A 17,561-nucleotide genomic window follows, 5' to 3' on the forward strand; every position below is an offset into this window, starting at 1 on the left:
TGTGATTGTTGCTGTCTAACAAAACCGGTTGTATTCACGTGACGTCACGTCCGGCTCATTAACCATGCGAGGTTCAGAGTGGTGGGCCAGCAAGCTCCTGTTGTCTTTGACTGATTGATTGAAACTTTGATAAGTAAATTGCCCAGTACAGTACATATTCCGTACAATTGATCACTAAATGGTAACACCCGAATAAGTTTTCCAACTTGTTTAAGTCGGGCTCCACGTAAATAAACAAATATATACTATCCGGGTTATACAGTCATCACACAAGTTAATCATCAGAGTATAAACATTAAATTATTTACAATCCAGGGGTGGGATGTGGAGAGTGGTGGGCGGGGGTAGGTTTGGTTGATATCAGCACTTCAGTTATGAAGTAGAACATGACTATGCACAGGTTGACTCCAGGAGTGTGCAAAATCGAATGGGAATATATATATACAGTGTGGCAAAAAAGTATTTAGTCAGCCACCAATTGTGCAAGTTCTCCCACTTAAAATGATGACAGAGGTCTGTAATTTTCATCATAGGTACACTTTAACTGTGAGAGACAGAATGTGAAAAAAAAATCCAGGAATTCACATTGTAGGAATTTTAAAGAATTTATTTGTAAATTATGGTGGAAAATAAGTATTTGGTCAACCATTCAAAGCTCTCACTGATGGAAGGAGGTTTTGGCTCAAAATCTGACGATACGTGGCCCCATTCATTCTTTCCTTAACACGGATCAATCGTCTTGTCCCTTTAGCAGAAAAACAGCCCCAAAGCATGATGTTTCCACCCCCATGCTTCACAGTAGGTATGGTGTTCTCGGGATGCAACTCAGTATTCTTCTTCCTCCAAAAACGAGTAGTTGAGTTTATACCAAAAGTTCTATTTTGGTTTCATCTGACCACATGACATTTTCCCAATCCTCTGCCGTATCATCCATGTATCCATTTTGGTATAAACTCAACTCGTCGTGTTTGGAGGAAAAAAAATACTGAGTTGCATCCCAACAACACCATACCTACTGTGAAGCATGGGGGTGGAAACATTATAATTTGGGGCTGTTTTTCTGTTAAAGGGACAGGACGATTGATCCGTGTTAAAGAAAGAATGAATGGGGCCATGTATCGTGAGAATTTGAGCCAAAACCTCCTTCCATCACTGAGAGCTTTGAATGGTTGACCAAATACTTATTTTCCACCATAATTTACAAATAAATTCTTTAAAATTCCTACAATGTGAATTCCTGTTGTTTTTTTTCACATTCTGTCTCTCACAGTTGAAGTGTACCTATGATGAAAATTACAGACCTCTGTCATCATTTTAAGTGGGAGAACTTGCACAATCGGTGGCTGACTAAATAGTTTCTTGCTCCACTGTATGTATGTGTGTGTGCGTATATATATATATATATATATATATATATATATATATATATATATATATATATATATATATATATATATATATATATATATATATATATAGGGTGTACCCTGCCTTCCGCCCGATTGTAGCTGAGATAGGCGCCAGCGCCCCCCGCGACCCCGAAAGGGAATAAGCGGTAGAAAATGGATGGGATGGATGGATATATATATACTATAACAACATATAAACCTGTTTGATGCTTTGAAGAGTTGCAGGGGATCAATTTTGGTTCAGATCAGGTAAAGGTTGAGCTGAGCCAGGATTTTATGGCAATTTTTAAAATTTAGTAGGGAAGTTCAAATTTTAAGGACTATTGTAGTGCATTCCACTGTGTGGAGGCAAAAAAGTAGAATGCATATTTGTTTTCTGTCATACTGCAGGTCAGATGTGTCATTTCGGAGGAAACCAAGTCCCTTGTGGAATCTGCGAGACGTCTCGGATACTTTCAAGGAGGGACAAACCCAACAGAGGACCCTCTTCCTGGTCACGAGTGCAACCTGGCCAGTCTCTGTGACATGGCCAAAGATCTTCCCGGAGTGGATGACGATGACGATGACCAGACAGACTGTGCCCAGTTACTTGTTGATGAGCAGGGCTGCACGTCACATCTGGACTTGTTCTCCAGGGTAACGGAGCACACGTCAGACTGTGCCACGGTGGTCACGCTGATGGGAGAAGAATACGTAATACCCCCACGAACCGCCTTCCTGCTCTCGGATTTCTCCCGAATGGAGCCACTGCTGCGATGTGAGTGCGTGAAGAAAATGACAAAGAAATATTTGCCTTTACATTAAGATTATACAGGGTATATCCCACTTAACCTTATCCCTGTCCACACACACAATGCCATTGTTTAAGACCCCCTCCCAATCCGTCCGCCGACACAACGCAACCTTCATTGCAAAAACTGAAATCCAAGTAAGATTAAATATCTCAAATAAGGTTGATATTTGCTTATTTTCCTTCGATAAGATACTTCTTCTCACTAAGCAGATCTTATGTTAGTGTTTTACTTGTTTTAAGTGTTTTGGTCCTAAATGATCTCAGTAAGATATTACAGCTTGTTGCTGAGATTTTATGACTTATATTGAGTAAAACATGCTTAAAACTAGAATATTGATTGTTGCAAAGCTGTCATCAACACTCACAAGTATAAAACTACTTTTTCAATGTAAGAATTTCTTATTTCAAGCATAAAATAATGCTTTGTCTGCATGCCGTCGTCTTATCTTCGTTGAGGTCCTTGAAGTCCTTGGCTGTTATTGGGCTCAAACCACGATATCATCTGCGGCGGAGGCCACCGCTTAGACAAGAAGTTTCGTCCTTGCACGGATAAAAATTCTAACTGGAGCACAATAGCTAATAACTACAGCAACAGACTTTAAGCATACTAAAGTTTGTTTGATAATATATATACAAGATTATTCTAACATTCGGCTTAATGAAGACGGGGCCTGAGGCTGTTCCGAGCTGGCATTGTAACATTCCTATATCAGATTACTGTATATTGACTGGCAAAACTGGACATCCAGTTAACATATAAATGTCCTCCAGTAAACACACATAGTTGGTCATTTCTTGTATTTGTCTCAAGTCATTTCCAAAGGGTAGGAGCGAGAAATTACACAACAGCTAAGCACACAATAGCACACAAGCTAGACATACGTAATAAGTGTCCTTCATTGTACAATATTGCAGTCTGAATAGCACATTTTTCAATATGAACAAGTATCAAATAAATATAGGTGCATTAATATTTAGAGATGTCCGATAATATCGCACTGCCGATATTATCGTCCGATAAATGCTTTAAAATGTAATATCTGAAATTATCGGTATCGGTTTCAAAAAGTAAAATGTATGACTTTTTAAAACGCCGCTGTACGGAATGGTACAGAGCGCCAATAAACCTTAAAGGCACTGTCTTTCCCTGCCGGCCCAGTCACATAATATCTACGGCTTTTCACACACATACACAAGTGAATGCAAGGCATACTTGGTCAACAGCCATACAGGTCACACTGAGGGTGGCCGTATAAACAATTTTAACACCGTTACAAATATGCGCCACACTGTTAACCCACACCAAACAAGAATGACAAACACATTTCGGGAGAACATCCGCACCGTAACACAACATAAACACAACCAAACAAATACCCAGAACCCCTTGCAGCACTAACTCTTCCGGGAGGCTACAATATACACCACCCGCTACCCCCTAACCCCCACCTCAACCCCGCCCACCTCAACCTCCTCATGCTCTCTCAGGGAGAGCATGTCCCAAATTCCAACCTGCTGTTTTGAGGCATGTTAAAAATAAAATAATGCACTTTGTGACTTCAATAATAAATATGGCAGTGCCATGTTGGCATTTTTTTTCATACCTTGAGTTGATTTATTTTGGAAAACCTTGTTACATTGTTTAATGCAATAATGTGTTAATTCCACGACTGTATATATCGGTATCGGTAATTAGGAGTTGGACAATATCGGAATATCGGATATCGGCATTATATAAGGCCATTATCGGACATCTCTATTAATAATACTTGCAATTACGACGTCTCCTAGGCAGAAGCGTGTTAAAAAGTACTGCGTCATGAGCCAAACCTAATGAACTGTGGCCACTAAGTGTTGCTGATATCGTATAGACTTCGACTAGACTTAGAGTTCCTTTTTAATGTCATTCAAATTTTAACTTTACAATATAAATAAGGACGACATTTTGTTGCATTAGCTCATGGTAGTGCAGGATAAAAAAAGCAATAAGGTGCCGATATAAATAAATAGATTACTGTACAGATAAATACATTACACCTTGCATATGCATCCACGTTTATGGATGTATGTTTTTTTGTCTTTTTATTCCAGCGGGTTAATCCATTTTGGGGGGAATTGAGGGGATAGTTATGATGCGTTCAAGAGTCTTACGGACTGACGGAAGAATCAGTTACAGAACCTGGAGGTTCTGCTTCGGTGGCTGCGTAACCTCTTCCTAGTATCCAGCAGTAAAAAACCGACACCGGAGCCTTGGGTATCGGACGATACCCAAGGCTCCAGTGTCGGCATTACATAAAAAGGAAAAAAGTTATATCGGGCCACCCCCTAGAAATCATTGCTGTTGAATTGATTAGTTTGTTTTCTACACAGATGGACGCAAGTTTGATGTCATTGTGATGGATCCACCGTGGGAAAACAAGTCTGTAAAGAGGAGTCGAAGGTGACTATGCATGTGCAACACATATATACGATCTTATTGACAAAAAATGCGATATAACTGGTGTCAAGCAATGTCTATGAATGTTCTCATTCATCCATTTCTGTATGTAGAAATAACATATAAATAATACATTAATAAGTTGGTAAAAACATAACATTGGGAGCATAATATTACCGTCTTTTCCGGACTATAAGGCGCACACAGACGAGGTGTGGCGAAATTATTCTCTGCATTTGACCCATCACCCTTGATCACCCCCTGGGAGGTGAGGGGAGCAGTGAGCAGCAGCGGTGGCCGCGCCCGGGAATCATTTTTGGTGATTTAAACAAACAGGGAGGTAATGAGTCCCATTTTTATAGTCTTTGGTTTGACTCGGCATTGGTATTTTAAATTCAAATCCTTATTTTTCCTCAAAACTTGACAGTGCGCCTTATAACCCGGTGCACCTAATGTAAGGAATACGTTTGGTTGAGCTCACCCAACCTAAAAGCTATTTAATTTGGTACATGGTGTAACGATAAGTGTGACCAGTAGATGGCAGTCAAACATAAGAGATAAGTGTAGCCTGCACTACGATGGGTCTCAAGGTAACGCCCACGTTTTAAATGCTCCATTGAAAATATAGAACATTCAACATATACAACGCTCAAAAATCTATCAAAATGTTTTTAGTACAACTTTGGTAAGCTATGAAGACGAACCGCTTGATGAATTGTCGGCGCATTAAACATACGAGTATTATTATGGTGTGTGTGTATAAAGTAAGACATTATCTGGCATTTTGTTTCGCAATATTAGGCAAAAACATCTTTTCTTACCTTCTGGTACCTGCTGATATGTAATTGGGATCTGCGTAAATCCTGAAAAATTGCGCGAGTCCGCCTTTGTAGTCCATGTCTACACCGTGGTTGATAAGCTTCTTCTTTTTCTCTATCTTCTTGTCAGTAAACTCGCCATGAAAGCACCGTTGTAGTGAGTTTACATTATTCACCCAAGAAACTTTAGTTATTAGAGAATTCTGCTTTGACGTTTTTTCACGGGAAACTTGTTGTTGTTTCCGAATGAGGAGATGCTGCTCCATTATTGATTGAAGTAAAGTCTGAATGTCATTAAAACAGTTAGCTTCTTCTTTTGACACTTCTTCCACTCCCGTCCTTGCACGCTACACCGCTACAACAAAGATGACGGGGAGAAGACGCTGCTGAAGGTGAGCCACGTAAATAAGACCGCCCACAAAACGGCGCATCCGGAAGCGACTGTCAGAAAGCAGCTTGAAGATGATTTGTAAAACAATCTATGCAATATTTTGACCGAAGAACCACCATTACATGTTATGTAGACCACAAGGAAGTGTTTTACATTTAGAAAAAAAGAAATAAATAATATGACTCCATTAATGCGCCCTATAATCCGGTGCACCGAATATATAAAAAAAGATAAAAAATATACCATTCATCGGCAGTGCACCTTTTAACCCGGTGTGCCCTAGGGTCCGAAAAATACGTTAGTAAGTAATGCAACATAAGTAAAAATAGCAAATATAACATAAGGGTTTAACATGTTTATTAAAAAGCTTTATCGTAACGGTGTATCTTTTAACCTTTTTGTTTTTAGCATATTTATTTATTGATTTATTTTTTTATCGTGCTCAGTTTGTGTTGTGTTTGCTCGTTTTTTCTTGTGTTATCTTTTAACCTGCCTATTGTACAGCACTTTGGCTACCCCTGCGGTAAATTTTAAATGTGCTTTATAAATAAAGTTGATTTGATTTGATATAAATGGTAAACAGGTAATTGTAGATGCACTGATTATTCAGCCTCTGATCAGTATCGGGAGATTTTTGTTCGGAAAAAAATGTGTACCGTATTTTTCGGATTATAAATCGGTCCGGAGTATACGGCGCACCGGCCGAAAATGCATAATAAAGAAGGAAAAAAACATATACGTCGAAATTTATTTGATAAAATTCAACACCAAGAATAGACATTTGAAAGGCAATTTAAAATAAGTAAAGAATAGTGAACAGGCTGAATAAGTGTATGTTGTATGAGGCATAAATAACCAACTGAGAAGGTGCCTGGTATGTTAACCTAACATATTATGGTAAGAGTCATTCAAATGACTATAACATATAGAAAATGCTATATGTTTACCAAACAATCTGTCACTCCTAATCGATAAATCCGATGAAATCTTCTTCCTCGATGTTGCTTCGATACAACTCCGCCAACTCCAAAGGTATGCGCCGCTTCCTCTTGTCGTTTTCTGCTGCATATTTCACTACGTCCATCTTGTAATCTGCAGTACATGATTTCCTTTTCGGTGCCATTTTTGTTAAGCCCTGCTCAGTTTTTAGAAATTACCGCCAACGAAGAAATTATCCATTTTAATAGCTACGGCAGTAGCATATAGCATATAGCAGTTAGCATTCCATGACCCGCAATGCACTTCTGCCATGACCCTCCCCCGCAGAAATTTTATTGGTTGACGTGTATGTGACGATTGCTGACATTTTCTTCGTCTCTTCCGCGAATTAGATAAATAATATTATTTGATGTTTTACGGTAATGTGTTAATAATTTCCCACATAAGTCGCTTCGAAGTATAAGTCGCACCCCCGGCCAAACTATGAAAAAAACTGCGACATATAGTCCGAAAAATTCGATTATTTCCGATCACAAAAGCCGACCCCCTCTTGTTTCTAGTCCCTTGGCTGACAGAGGCAGGTAGCAGCTAACTGTGTCTCTCCATACACTTCGCTCCCCTAAATTAGTAATAATCCAATCAATGGCGAAAAATGAACTGCATTTCTCAGTATCTTGAGTATCAACTCTCTCTCTTCATTCCCATGCTTCGAAAAACAAAGTTATGTGGATCTTTAGTTATAAACTAGTACCAGATAGTAAGACCGGATGTTTTGGTCGGACTTTACTAGAGTTGACTGCGTCATTCGCTACACTAACTCGTAACGGGGATGCTTGTAACTCAACATTGCTAGCAACTTAAAAGCATAACAATTAGTTGAGAGACAGCTCTTATCCCAATCTTAAAAAAGTTAAAGTACCAATGATTGTCACACACACACTAGGTGTGGCGCAATTATTCTCTGCATTTGACCCATCACCCTTGATCACCCCCTGGGAGGTGAGGGGAGCAGTGGGCAGCAGCGGTGGCCGCGCCCGGGAATCATTTTTGGTGATTTAACCCCCAATTCCAACCCTTGATGCTGAGTGCTTGATGCAGTACATTTAACTTTTCTTTGTCTCCTCGAAGATACAGCTCTCTGCCTTCGTCTCAGCTGAAAAGACTCCCCCTACCCAGCTTGGCATCTCCAAACTGTTTGGTGGTCACCTGGGTTACAAACCGACCCAAGCACTTGCGTTTCGTGCGAGACGAGCTGTACCCGCACTGGGGGGTGGAGATTGTGGCTGAATGGTTGTGGGTTAAGGTATGACAGTATGAGGTTTTGCTGCATGTGACAACACTGACTAATAGGGTTGTAAGTCTTTGGAGGTCTTACTCTTGCAGGTTACCACGGAAGGCCAGTTCGTGTTCCCACTGGATTCACCGCACAAGAAGCCGTATGAGGTGCTGGTCCTGGGCCGGTATAGTCGCTCCCAGGAAAAAAGGTGAAAAAGAGGCAGCATTATTTTGCATTTTTTAATTGTGCCTATAGTTCACAATCGTTATGAAAGACATGACGACGGATGGATATTTTTAAAATGTATTCTAAATATTAAATCAACGTAAATAAAAGTCCGCTTACAGCAGAGCCTATTTCGCCCATAAACTCCAGTAAATAACCTTTCAAAAACCGCCAACAATACTCCTATGCTTCCTTGTTTCCTTGCTTCCTGTAGGTTTATTTTAGAGCATAAATCATGCATCTCACCTGGACAGAAGACGTCTGGGTAGGTATTCCGACAAGTTGGGACACTTAGACAGCCATTTAGAGTCCGAAACTGGAGAGGACGACACGAAAAGATGCCTGACCCCGTTTCTACGGGAGGATTACCAATCAATCAATCAAAGTCTATTTATATAGCATTAAATCACGAGTGTCTCAAAGGGCTGCACAAGCCAAAACGACATCCTCGGCTCAGATCCCACAACAGGGAAAGGAAAAACTCAACCCAATAATAGTGTGAGAGTCCAGTCCATAATGGATCTAACATAATAGTGTGACAGTCCACTCCACAGTGGATCTAACATAATAGTGTGACAGTCCAGTCCATAGTGGATCTAACATAATAGTGTGACAGTCCAGTCCATAGTGGATCTAACATAATAGTGTGAGAGCCCAGTTCATAGTGGATCCAGTCCGTAGTGGATCTAACATATTAGTGTGAGAGTCCAGTCCATAGTGGATCTAAAATAATAGTGTGAGAGTCCAGTCCATAGTGGATCTAAAATAATAGTGTGAGAGTCCAGTCCACAGTGGATCTAACATAAAAGTGTGAGAGTCCAGTCCATAGTGGATCTAACATATTAGTGTGAGAGTCCAGTCCATAGTGGATCTAACATATTAGTGTGAGAGTCCAGTCCATAGTGGATCTAAAATAATAGTGTGAGAGTCCAGTCCACAGTGGATCTAACATTAAAGTGTGAGAGTCCAGTCCATAGTGGATCTAACATAAAAGTGTGAGAGCCCAGTCCATAGTGGATCTAACATAATAGTGTGAGAGTCCAGTCCATTGTGGATTTAACATAATAGTGTGAGAGTCCAGTCCATAGTGGATCTAACATAATAGTGTGAGAGTCCAGTCCATAGTGGATCTAACATAATAGTGTGAGAGTCCAGTCCATAGTGGCTCTAACTTAATAGTGTGAGAGTCCAGTCCATAGTGGATCTAACATAATAGTGTGAGTCAAGTCCATAGTGGATCTAACATCATAGTGTGAGAGTCCAGTCCATAGTGGATCTAACATAATAGTGTGAGAGTCCAGTCCATAGTGGATCTAACATAATAGTGGTAGAGTCCAGTCCATAGTGGATCTAACATAAACGTGTGAGAGTCCAGTCTATAGTGGATCTAACATAATAGTGTTAGAGTCCAGTCCGTAGTGGATCTAACATAATAGTGTGAGAGTCCAGTCCATAGTGGATCTAACATAATAGTGTGAGAGTCCAGTCCATAGTGGATCTAACATAATAGTGTGAGAGTCCAGTCCATAGTGGAGCTAACATAATAGTGTGAGAGTCCAGTCCATAGTGGATCTAACATACGGTAATAGTGTGAGAGTCCAGTCCAGAGTGGATCTAACATACGGTAATAGTGTGAGAGTCCAGTCCAGAGTGGATCTAACATACGGTAATAGTGTGAGAGTCCAGTCCAGAGTGGATCTAACGTATTAGTGTGAGAGTCCAGTCCATAGTGGAGAGTCCAGTCCATTGTGGATCTAACATAATAGTGTGAGAGTCCAGTCCATAGTGGAGCTAACATAATAGTGTGAGAGTCCAGTCCATAGTGGATCTAACATAATAGTGTGAGATTCCAGTCCATAGTGGATCTAACATAATAGTGAGAGAGTCCAGTCCATAGTGGATCTAACATACGGTAATAGTGTGAGAGTCCAGTCCAGAGTGGATCTAACATACTGTATTAGTGTGAGAGTATAGTCCATAGTGGATCTAACATAATAGTGTGAGAGTCCTGTCCATTGTGGATCTAACATAATAGTGAGAGAGTCCAGTCCATAGTGGATCTAACATACGGTAATAGTGTGAGAGTCCAGTCCAGAGTGGATCTAACATACTGTATTTGTGTGAGAGTCCAGTCCATAGTGGATCTAACATAATAGTGAGAGTCCAGTCCATAGTGGCTCTAACATAATAGTGAGAGTCCAGTCCATAGTGGCTCTAACATAATAGTGTGAGAGTCCAGTCCATAGTGGCTCTAACATAATAGTGTGAGAGTCCAGTCCATAGTGGATTTAACATAATAGTGTGAGAGTCCAGTCCATAGTGGATTTAACATAATAGTGTGAGAGTCCAGTCCATAGTGGGGCCAGCAGGAGGTCATCTTGAGTGGAGACAGGTCAGCAGCGCAGAGACGTCCATGAGTGGTCCACCCTCATCTGTAGTCACCAAATCTGTGCCTCCCTTTCCACGAAGGAGAGGGGGCAGAGCAGAAAAGAAAAGAAACGGCTGATCAACTGGTCTAAAAGTGGGGTCTATTTAAAAGCTAGAGTATACAAATGAGTTTTAAGATGGGACTTAAATGCTTCTACTGAGGTAGCATCTCAAACTGTTACCGGGAGGGCATTCCATAGTACTGGAGCCTGAATAGAAAACACTCAATATCCCGCAGACTTTTTTTGGGCTCTGGGAATCACCAAAAAGCCGGAGTTCTTTGAACGCAGATTTCTTGCCGGGACATACGGTACAATACAATCAACAAGATAAGATGGAGCTAGACCGTTTAGTATTTTATACGTAAGTAGTAAAACCTTAAAGTCACATTTTAAGTGCACAGGAAGCCAGTGCAGGTGAGCCAGTATAGGCCTAACATGATCAAACTTTCTTGTTCTTGTCAAAAGTCTAGCAGCCGCATTTTGTACCAACTGTAATCTTTTAATGCTAGACATGGGGAGACCCGAAAATAATACGTTACAGTAATCGAGACGAGACGTAACGAACACATGAATATTGATCTCAGTGTCGCAAGTGGACAAAATTATGAGTCATTCTTTATCTAAATGGAAATGTATGAACATCCTTGCAGTATGCAATTTAGTGTTGCCAATCAACCTATCCCCAGGTGCACCTCCAAAGACATGCACCTGGGGATAGGTCGATTGGCAACACTAAATTGGCCCTAGTGTGTGAATGTGAGTGTGAATGTTGTCTGTCTATCTGTGTTGGCCCTGTGATGAGGTGGCGACTTGTCCAGGGTGTACCCCACCCTCCGCTCGGTTGTAGCTGAGATAGGTTCCAGTACCCCCCGTGACCGCAAAAGGGACAAGCGGTAGAAAATGGTTGGATCCTTGCAGTAAGCCTCCTAATGACAGCAAACATAGCACAGTAAGTGATGCAATATTATGTTTGTTGGCTCTCATGAAGTCTGCAATGAGTAAGAATCAAAGATAAAAAAAACAAAAGAAACCTGATGCATTTTTTTAATTCATGCGCAGAGTACGCTTAAAATCATCAAAACACATAAATATTAAATGTTATTATAAATATGCCCATTACTAACTTATATTTATACTTACATCATGCATATAAAACCTCAATGGAGGTGTTTGGATGCTTTTCAAGGGCTTTATAGGCGGAATTGCGCGGCTCCAATAGGCTCCATTGTGATCGCATTTATTTAATATTTATGAGGCAAAACAAAAACAAAAAAATCTATTTTCTTGTATTTTATAATGATTGTGAACAATAGGGAAAATTTAAAAAAAAAAGTGCAGTTTCCCTTGAAATAGAATGTGTTACAATAAATTGATTAATGAGGACCCCGACTTAAACAAGTTGAAAAACTTATTCGGGTGTTACCATTTAGTGGTCAGTTGTACGGAATATGTACTGTACTGTGCCATCTACTAATAAAAGTTTCAATCAATCAATCCAAACGTCCTCTTGCTGTCTTTTACGCAGCTCCACAGAGTCCGTCAGCACCCCCGTGGAGAATCAGCGCCTGGTTGTCAGCGTACCGTCAGCTCTTCACTCCCACAAGCCCTCATTGTCAGGTAAGTCCCATCCATACCTCAACATTTAAAAATAAGGGACTTTTTCTTTTTTCAAAATAAGGAAAAACAAATAATTTGCACTATTGTGAGACATAGTGAGACCTTTTCCAAGAGTGTATGTCGGCAGGCTGGAGACCTCCCGTGTCATGCCTCCCGCCATCCCATAGGGGGCCTTCCGCTAAGGCAGTGGTTCGCAACCTTTTTTCAATGATGTACCCACTGTGAACATTTTTTTAATTCAAGTACCCCCTAGTCAGAGCAAAGCATTTTTGGTTGAAAAAAAAGGGATAAAGAAGTAAAATACAGCACTATGTCATCAGTTTTTGATTTATTAAATTGTATACTGGCCAAAATATTGCTCATTTGTAGTGGTCTTTCTTGAACTATTTGGAAAAAAAGATATAAAAATAACAAAAAACTTGTTGAAAAATAAACAAGTGATTCAATTATAAATAAAGATTTCTACACATAGAAGTAATCATCAACTTAAAGTGCCCTCTTTGGGGATTGTAATAGAGATCCATCTGGATTCATGAACTTAATTCTAGCTGTCAACACTGAATATTGCATTGTTGCATTTCTTTTCACAGTTTATGAACTTACATTCATATTTTGTTGAAGTATTATTCAATAAATATATTTGTAAAGGATTTTTGAGTTGTTGCTATTTTTAGAATATTTAAAAAAAATCTCACGTACTCCTTGGCATACCTTCAAGTACCCCCAGGCGTACACGTACCCCCATTTGAGAAGCACTGCGCTAAGGAACTACTTTAAACGTGCTTGCTTTTCTGGTCTCCTTCCTACTTTGGTATTTTTTAACTAACCAGTAAGTTAAAAGTTAAGTTTGAGTACCAATGATTGTCACACATACGCACACACGAGGTGTGGCGAAATTATTCTCTGCATTTGACCCATCACCCTTGATCACCCCCTGGGAAGTGAAGGGAGCAGTGAGCAGCAGCAGTGGCCGCACCCGGGAATCATTTTCGGTGATTTAACCCCCAATTCCAACCCTTGATGCTGAGTGCCAAGCAGGGAGGTAATGGGGCCCATTTTTATAGTCTTTGGTATGACTCGGCCGGGGTTTGAACTCACGACCTACCGATCTCAGGGCCGACACTCTAACCACTAATGCACCAGTAACGGCAATTGAAAAAATATCCATCCATAAAATAAACGCAAACTATCATACAAATGAGTAAAGTACTTAAAAATAGGGTTATGGCCTTGGTGTAGTCTGAATAAAAAATTACAAATTAGTTTAATAAAGAAAAACTTTGATCTCTGAACTGACACTTAAAGTATAGTTGGACTCACATCAACGAGCAAACTTTTTTTAATTTGTCTTCTTGATCCTTTTGACCTTACCATTGGTCACGTCTAGGCATGGCCTGGGAGCCACTGCAAAAACTGAAATCTAAGTAAGATTAAATATCTCAAATGAGGGTGATATTTGCTTATTTTCTATCTGACAAGATCATTCTTCTCACTGTGCAGATGTTATGTTAGTGTTTTACTTGTTTTAAGTGTTTTGGTCCTAAATCATCTCAGTAAGATATTACAGCTTGTTGCTGAGATTTGATGGCCTATATTTGGTAAAACATGCTTGAAACTAGAATATCAACTGTTGCAAAGCTGTGTCATCAACACTCACAAGTATAAAACTACTTTTTTAAAGTAATAATTTCTTATTTCAAGCATGAAACATAAAACAAGAATTTGACACAATTGTGTCTCAGAAAATACGTACTCATAAAGTAGTAAAGTCGGCACAGTACAGTAAACTGACAGTTAATATTTAAACATGTGACATTTCCAACAATTTTGAACTGATGCATTCTGCAAAATTATGTGTGTGTGTGTGTGTGTGTGTGTGTATATGTATATATATATATGTATATGTATGTATGTATATGTGTATGTGTATATATATATATATATGTATGTATGTATATGTGTATATATGTATGTATGTATATGTGTATATATGTATGTATATGTGTATGTATGTATATGTATGTATGTATATGTATATATATGTATATGTATGTATGTGTATATATATATGTATATATATATATATATACGTGTATATGTATGTATATATATATATGTGTGTATATGTATACATATATATATATGTGTATATATATATATATATATATATATGGCCCTGCAATAAGGTGGCGACTTGTCCAGGGTGTACCCAGCCTTCCGCCTGATTGTAGCTGAGATAGGCAGCAGCGACCCCAAAGGGAATAAGCGGTAGAAAATGGATGGATATATATATATATATATATATATATATATATATATATATATATATATATATATATATATAAGTAAAACTGTTGCCCGATTGTAGCTGAGATAGGCGCCAGCACCACCCGCGACCCCAAAAGGAAATAAGCGGTAGAAATGGATGGATGGATGGATGTTTATATACATGTATGTAATATGTATATATATATATATATATATATATATATATATATATATATACATATACATATTCAAACACACAGTCGTGATCAAAAGTTTACATACACTTGCAGCTGAGATTGGATGGATGGAGGTCTGAAAGGTGTATTTACCACAATCATGCAGTTCTTAAAGTGCTACACTAGAGGGCGCTGCTGCAGCGTTAATAAGCTGACTGGCATGCCAGGCTGGCACACACTGCACAAACTACTCACATCCATCCATCCATTTTCCTACCGCTTGTCCCTTTTTACCAAAGCTCTATTAGATTTAGGCAATATCAGATTGTATCTTTGAATGAAGTGAGTAAACAAATAGATTCATTGCTGCGTTAAAAAAGAAAGGCGACGACTCTATGCACAGATTTGTTTATCTTTCCTACTTGCACTTATAGGGAGTCTATTTCGAATCTACGTAAAACGAACGACTCTGGGGGGCGGGGGGGGAAAAGCTTGACGTCACTTTGCTCCCTGTCAGGGGAAGCACTTTAATTGAGCATGACGAGTTCACCCCTTCAGCAGTATCGTCAAGTTGTGTTGATCCTGCTGCGGATTACATCCACACGATGTCTTCATCATGTTTTATTGTCAATTAATCCCCCTTCTTTTGAACTAATAAACGTCCGGCTGAATATGATAAAGTAAATTTGACTGCATGAATAATTCACGGCGGCGGCGAGCCGCAGCTTGCACTTCATCTCCACTCAAGTACGCCACTCTTTATTGTGACTGAAAGTGACTCGAGGCGGTGAGTTCTTTTGATGACATTTCAAAGTCGTGTTTTCACAAGTGCACTTCACTTAGTTAATTACATTTTTCGTTTAAGTTTGGTTACACAAGGCTGCCTCGGAATTAAGTTCGGAACTATTCCGAAAGGTCAAACGGTTCAGAACAGAAGCATTGTTTCGTTCCATGAGAAATAAGTCAGAAGAAACTGACAATTTTTGTGAAAAAGTGTGAGATCAGCCATTGTTGATCAGTGACTTCCAGTGCAGATCACAAAAGCCGATTACCCTATTTATTTTTGGTCCCACAGCTAAGAGAGCTTGTTAGCATCGAACAGTGTATGCCCATTCACAGTGTGGAGCCGCTCCACTAAGTCAATCATCACCTCCATTGTAGAAAAAAAAAAATCAGCATTTTTTGTTTGTTTGTTTGTTTCTCAAAGGTGAACTGCACGTTTTTATTAGATTTTTCCTATCGTTCACAATCATTATGATGATGGATGTTATTTGTTTTTTGCATTCTAAATATTAAATAAATGCGATCAAAAGTCCCGGTTACAATAGAGAAGTGGTTCTCAAATGGGGGTACGCGTACCCCAGGGGGTACTTGAAGGTATGCCACGGGGTAAGTAAGATTTTTTTTTTAATATTCTAAAAATAGCAACAATTCAAAAATCCTTTATAAATATATTTATTAAACAATACTTCAACGAAATATGCATGTAAGTTAATAAACTGTGAAAAGAAATACAACAATGCAATATTCAGTGTTGACGGATAGATTTTTTGTGGACATGTTCCATAAATATTGATGTTAAAGATTTTTTTATTTTTTTTTGTGAAGAAATGTTTAGAATTAAGTTCATGAATCCAGATGGATCTCCATTACAATGATTACTTCTATGTGTAGAAACCTTTATTTATAATTGAATCACTTGTTTATTTTCCAACAAGTTTTTAGTTATTTGTATATCTTTTTTCCCAAATAGTTCAAGAAAGACCACTACAAATGAGCAATATTTTGCACTGTTATACAATTTAATAAATCAGAAACTGATGACATAGTGCTGTATTTTACTTCTTTATCTCTTTTTTTCAACCAAAAATGTTTTGCTCCGATTAAGGGTTATTTTCATTTACAAAATGTTCACAGGGGGTACGTCACTGAAAAAAGGTTGAGAACCACTGCACTAAGTTAATCCTCACCTCCATTGTGGAAAAAATATGCATTTTTTTGTTTTTTTGTTTCTGCGATGAGATGGCGACTTGTCCAGGGTTTACCCCGGCTTCCGCCCGATTGTCGCCCCCTGCAACCCCAAAAGGGACAAGCGGTAGCAAATGGATTGATGGATGTTTCTCAAAGGGAAACTGCATTTTTTAATTTTATTTTTCCTATCATTCACAATCATTCAGAAAGACATGATGATGGAAGGTATTTGTTTATTTTGCATTCTTAATATTAAATAAATGCGATCAAAAGTCATGATTACAATAGAGCCGCGCAATTCCGCCTATAAAAAGAAACGTCCAAACACCTCCATTTAAGTTTTATATACGTGATGTTAGTATAAATGTGCCCGTTACTACATAACATATACACTTACTTTTAATATTTACATATTTTGATCATTTTAAGCATTAAAAATAAAAAACGCATCACGATGTTTGCTTTTTAAATTTATTTTTATTCATCACTGATTATTACTCACTGCAGATGTCAAGACGTGGACTTTGGTGTGATTTGTTTTCCTGTAGTGCAAAACGACTGGATCGGACATGGCGTGAATGTAAAAACATGATTTTAATCTTAACTCGGAAAAAAAATGAACAAATGAAAGGCGCTCTCGGCAGAGGTTTAAAACTTGGCTAAGAAAATAAAACTACCACAAAGGCAAAAAACTATGGACATGAAACAAAACTTGCAAACAATGGCATGAATAAAGAAAACTTACTTGGCTGACTGCCTGGCAACTATGGGCTTAAATAGAGGTGACGTGATTAACAACACATGCGCGGGTC

General features: G+C 38.9%; 1 protein-coding gene across 3 annotated transcripts in view; it reads left to right on the forward strand.

The window, feature by feature from the left end:
• mettl4 (methyltransferase 4, N6-adenosine) overlaps positions 1 to 17,561 on the forward strand; it is a 40,174-nt gene that overhangs the window by 3,058 nt on the left and 19,555 nt on the right. For 2 of the 3 annotated variants that reach the window (XM_061922199.1, XM_061922197.1), the window contains 5 exons: positions 1,800 to 2,166; positions 4,573 to 4,642; positions 7,916 to 8,090; positions 8,171 to 8,271; positions 12,243 to 12,334. In XM_061922199.1, the coding sequence (XP_061778183.1) occupies positions 1,800 to 2,166; positions 4,573 to 4,642; positions 7,916 to 8,090; positions 8,171 to 8,271; positions 12,243 to 12,334 (805 nt within the window). The remainder of the gene's footprint in view (positions 1 to 1,799; positions 2,167 to 4,572; positions 4,643 to 7,915; positions 8,091 to 8,170; positions 8,272 to 12,242; positions 12,335 to 17,561) is intronic. The other variant, XM_061922198.1, reaches the window with a different exon arrangement.

Source organism: Nerophis ophidion, linkage group LG15 (genome assembly GCF_033978795.1).
Source record: "Nerophis ophidion isolate RoL-2023_Sa linkage group LG15, RoL_Noph_v1.0, whole genome shotgun sequence".
NCBI lineage: Eukaryota > Metazoa > Chordata > Actinopteri > Syngnathiformes > Syngnathidae > Nerophis > Nerophis ophidion.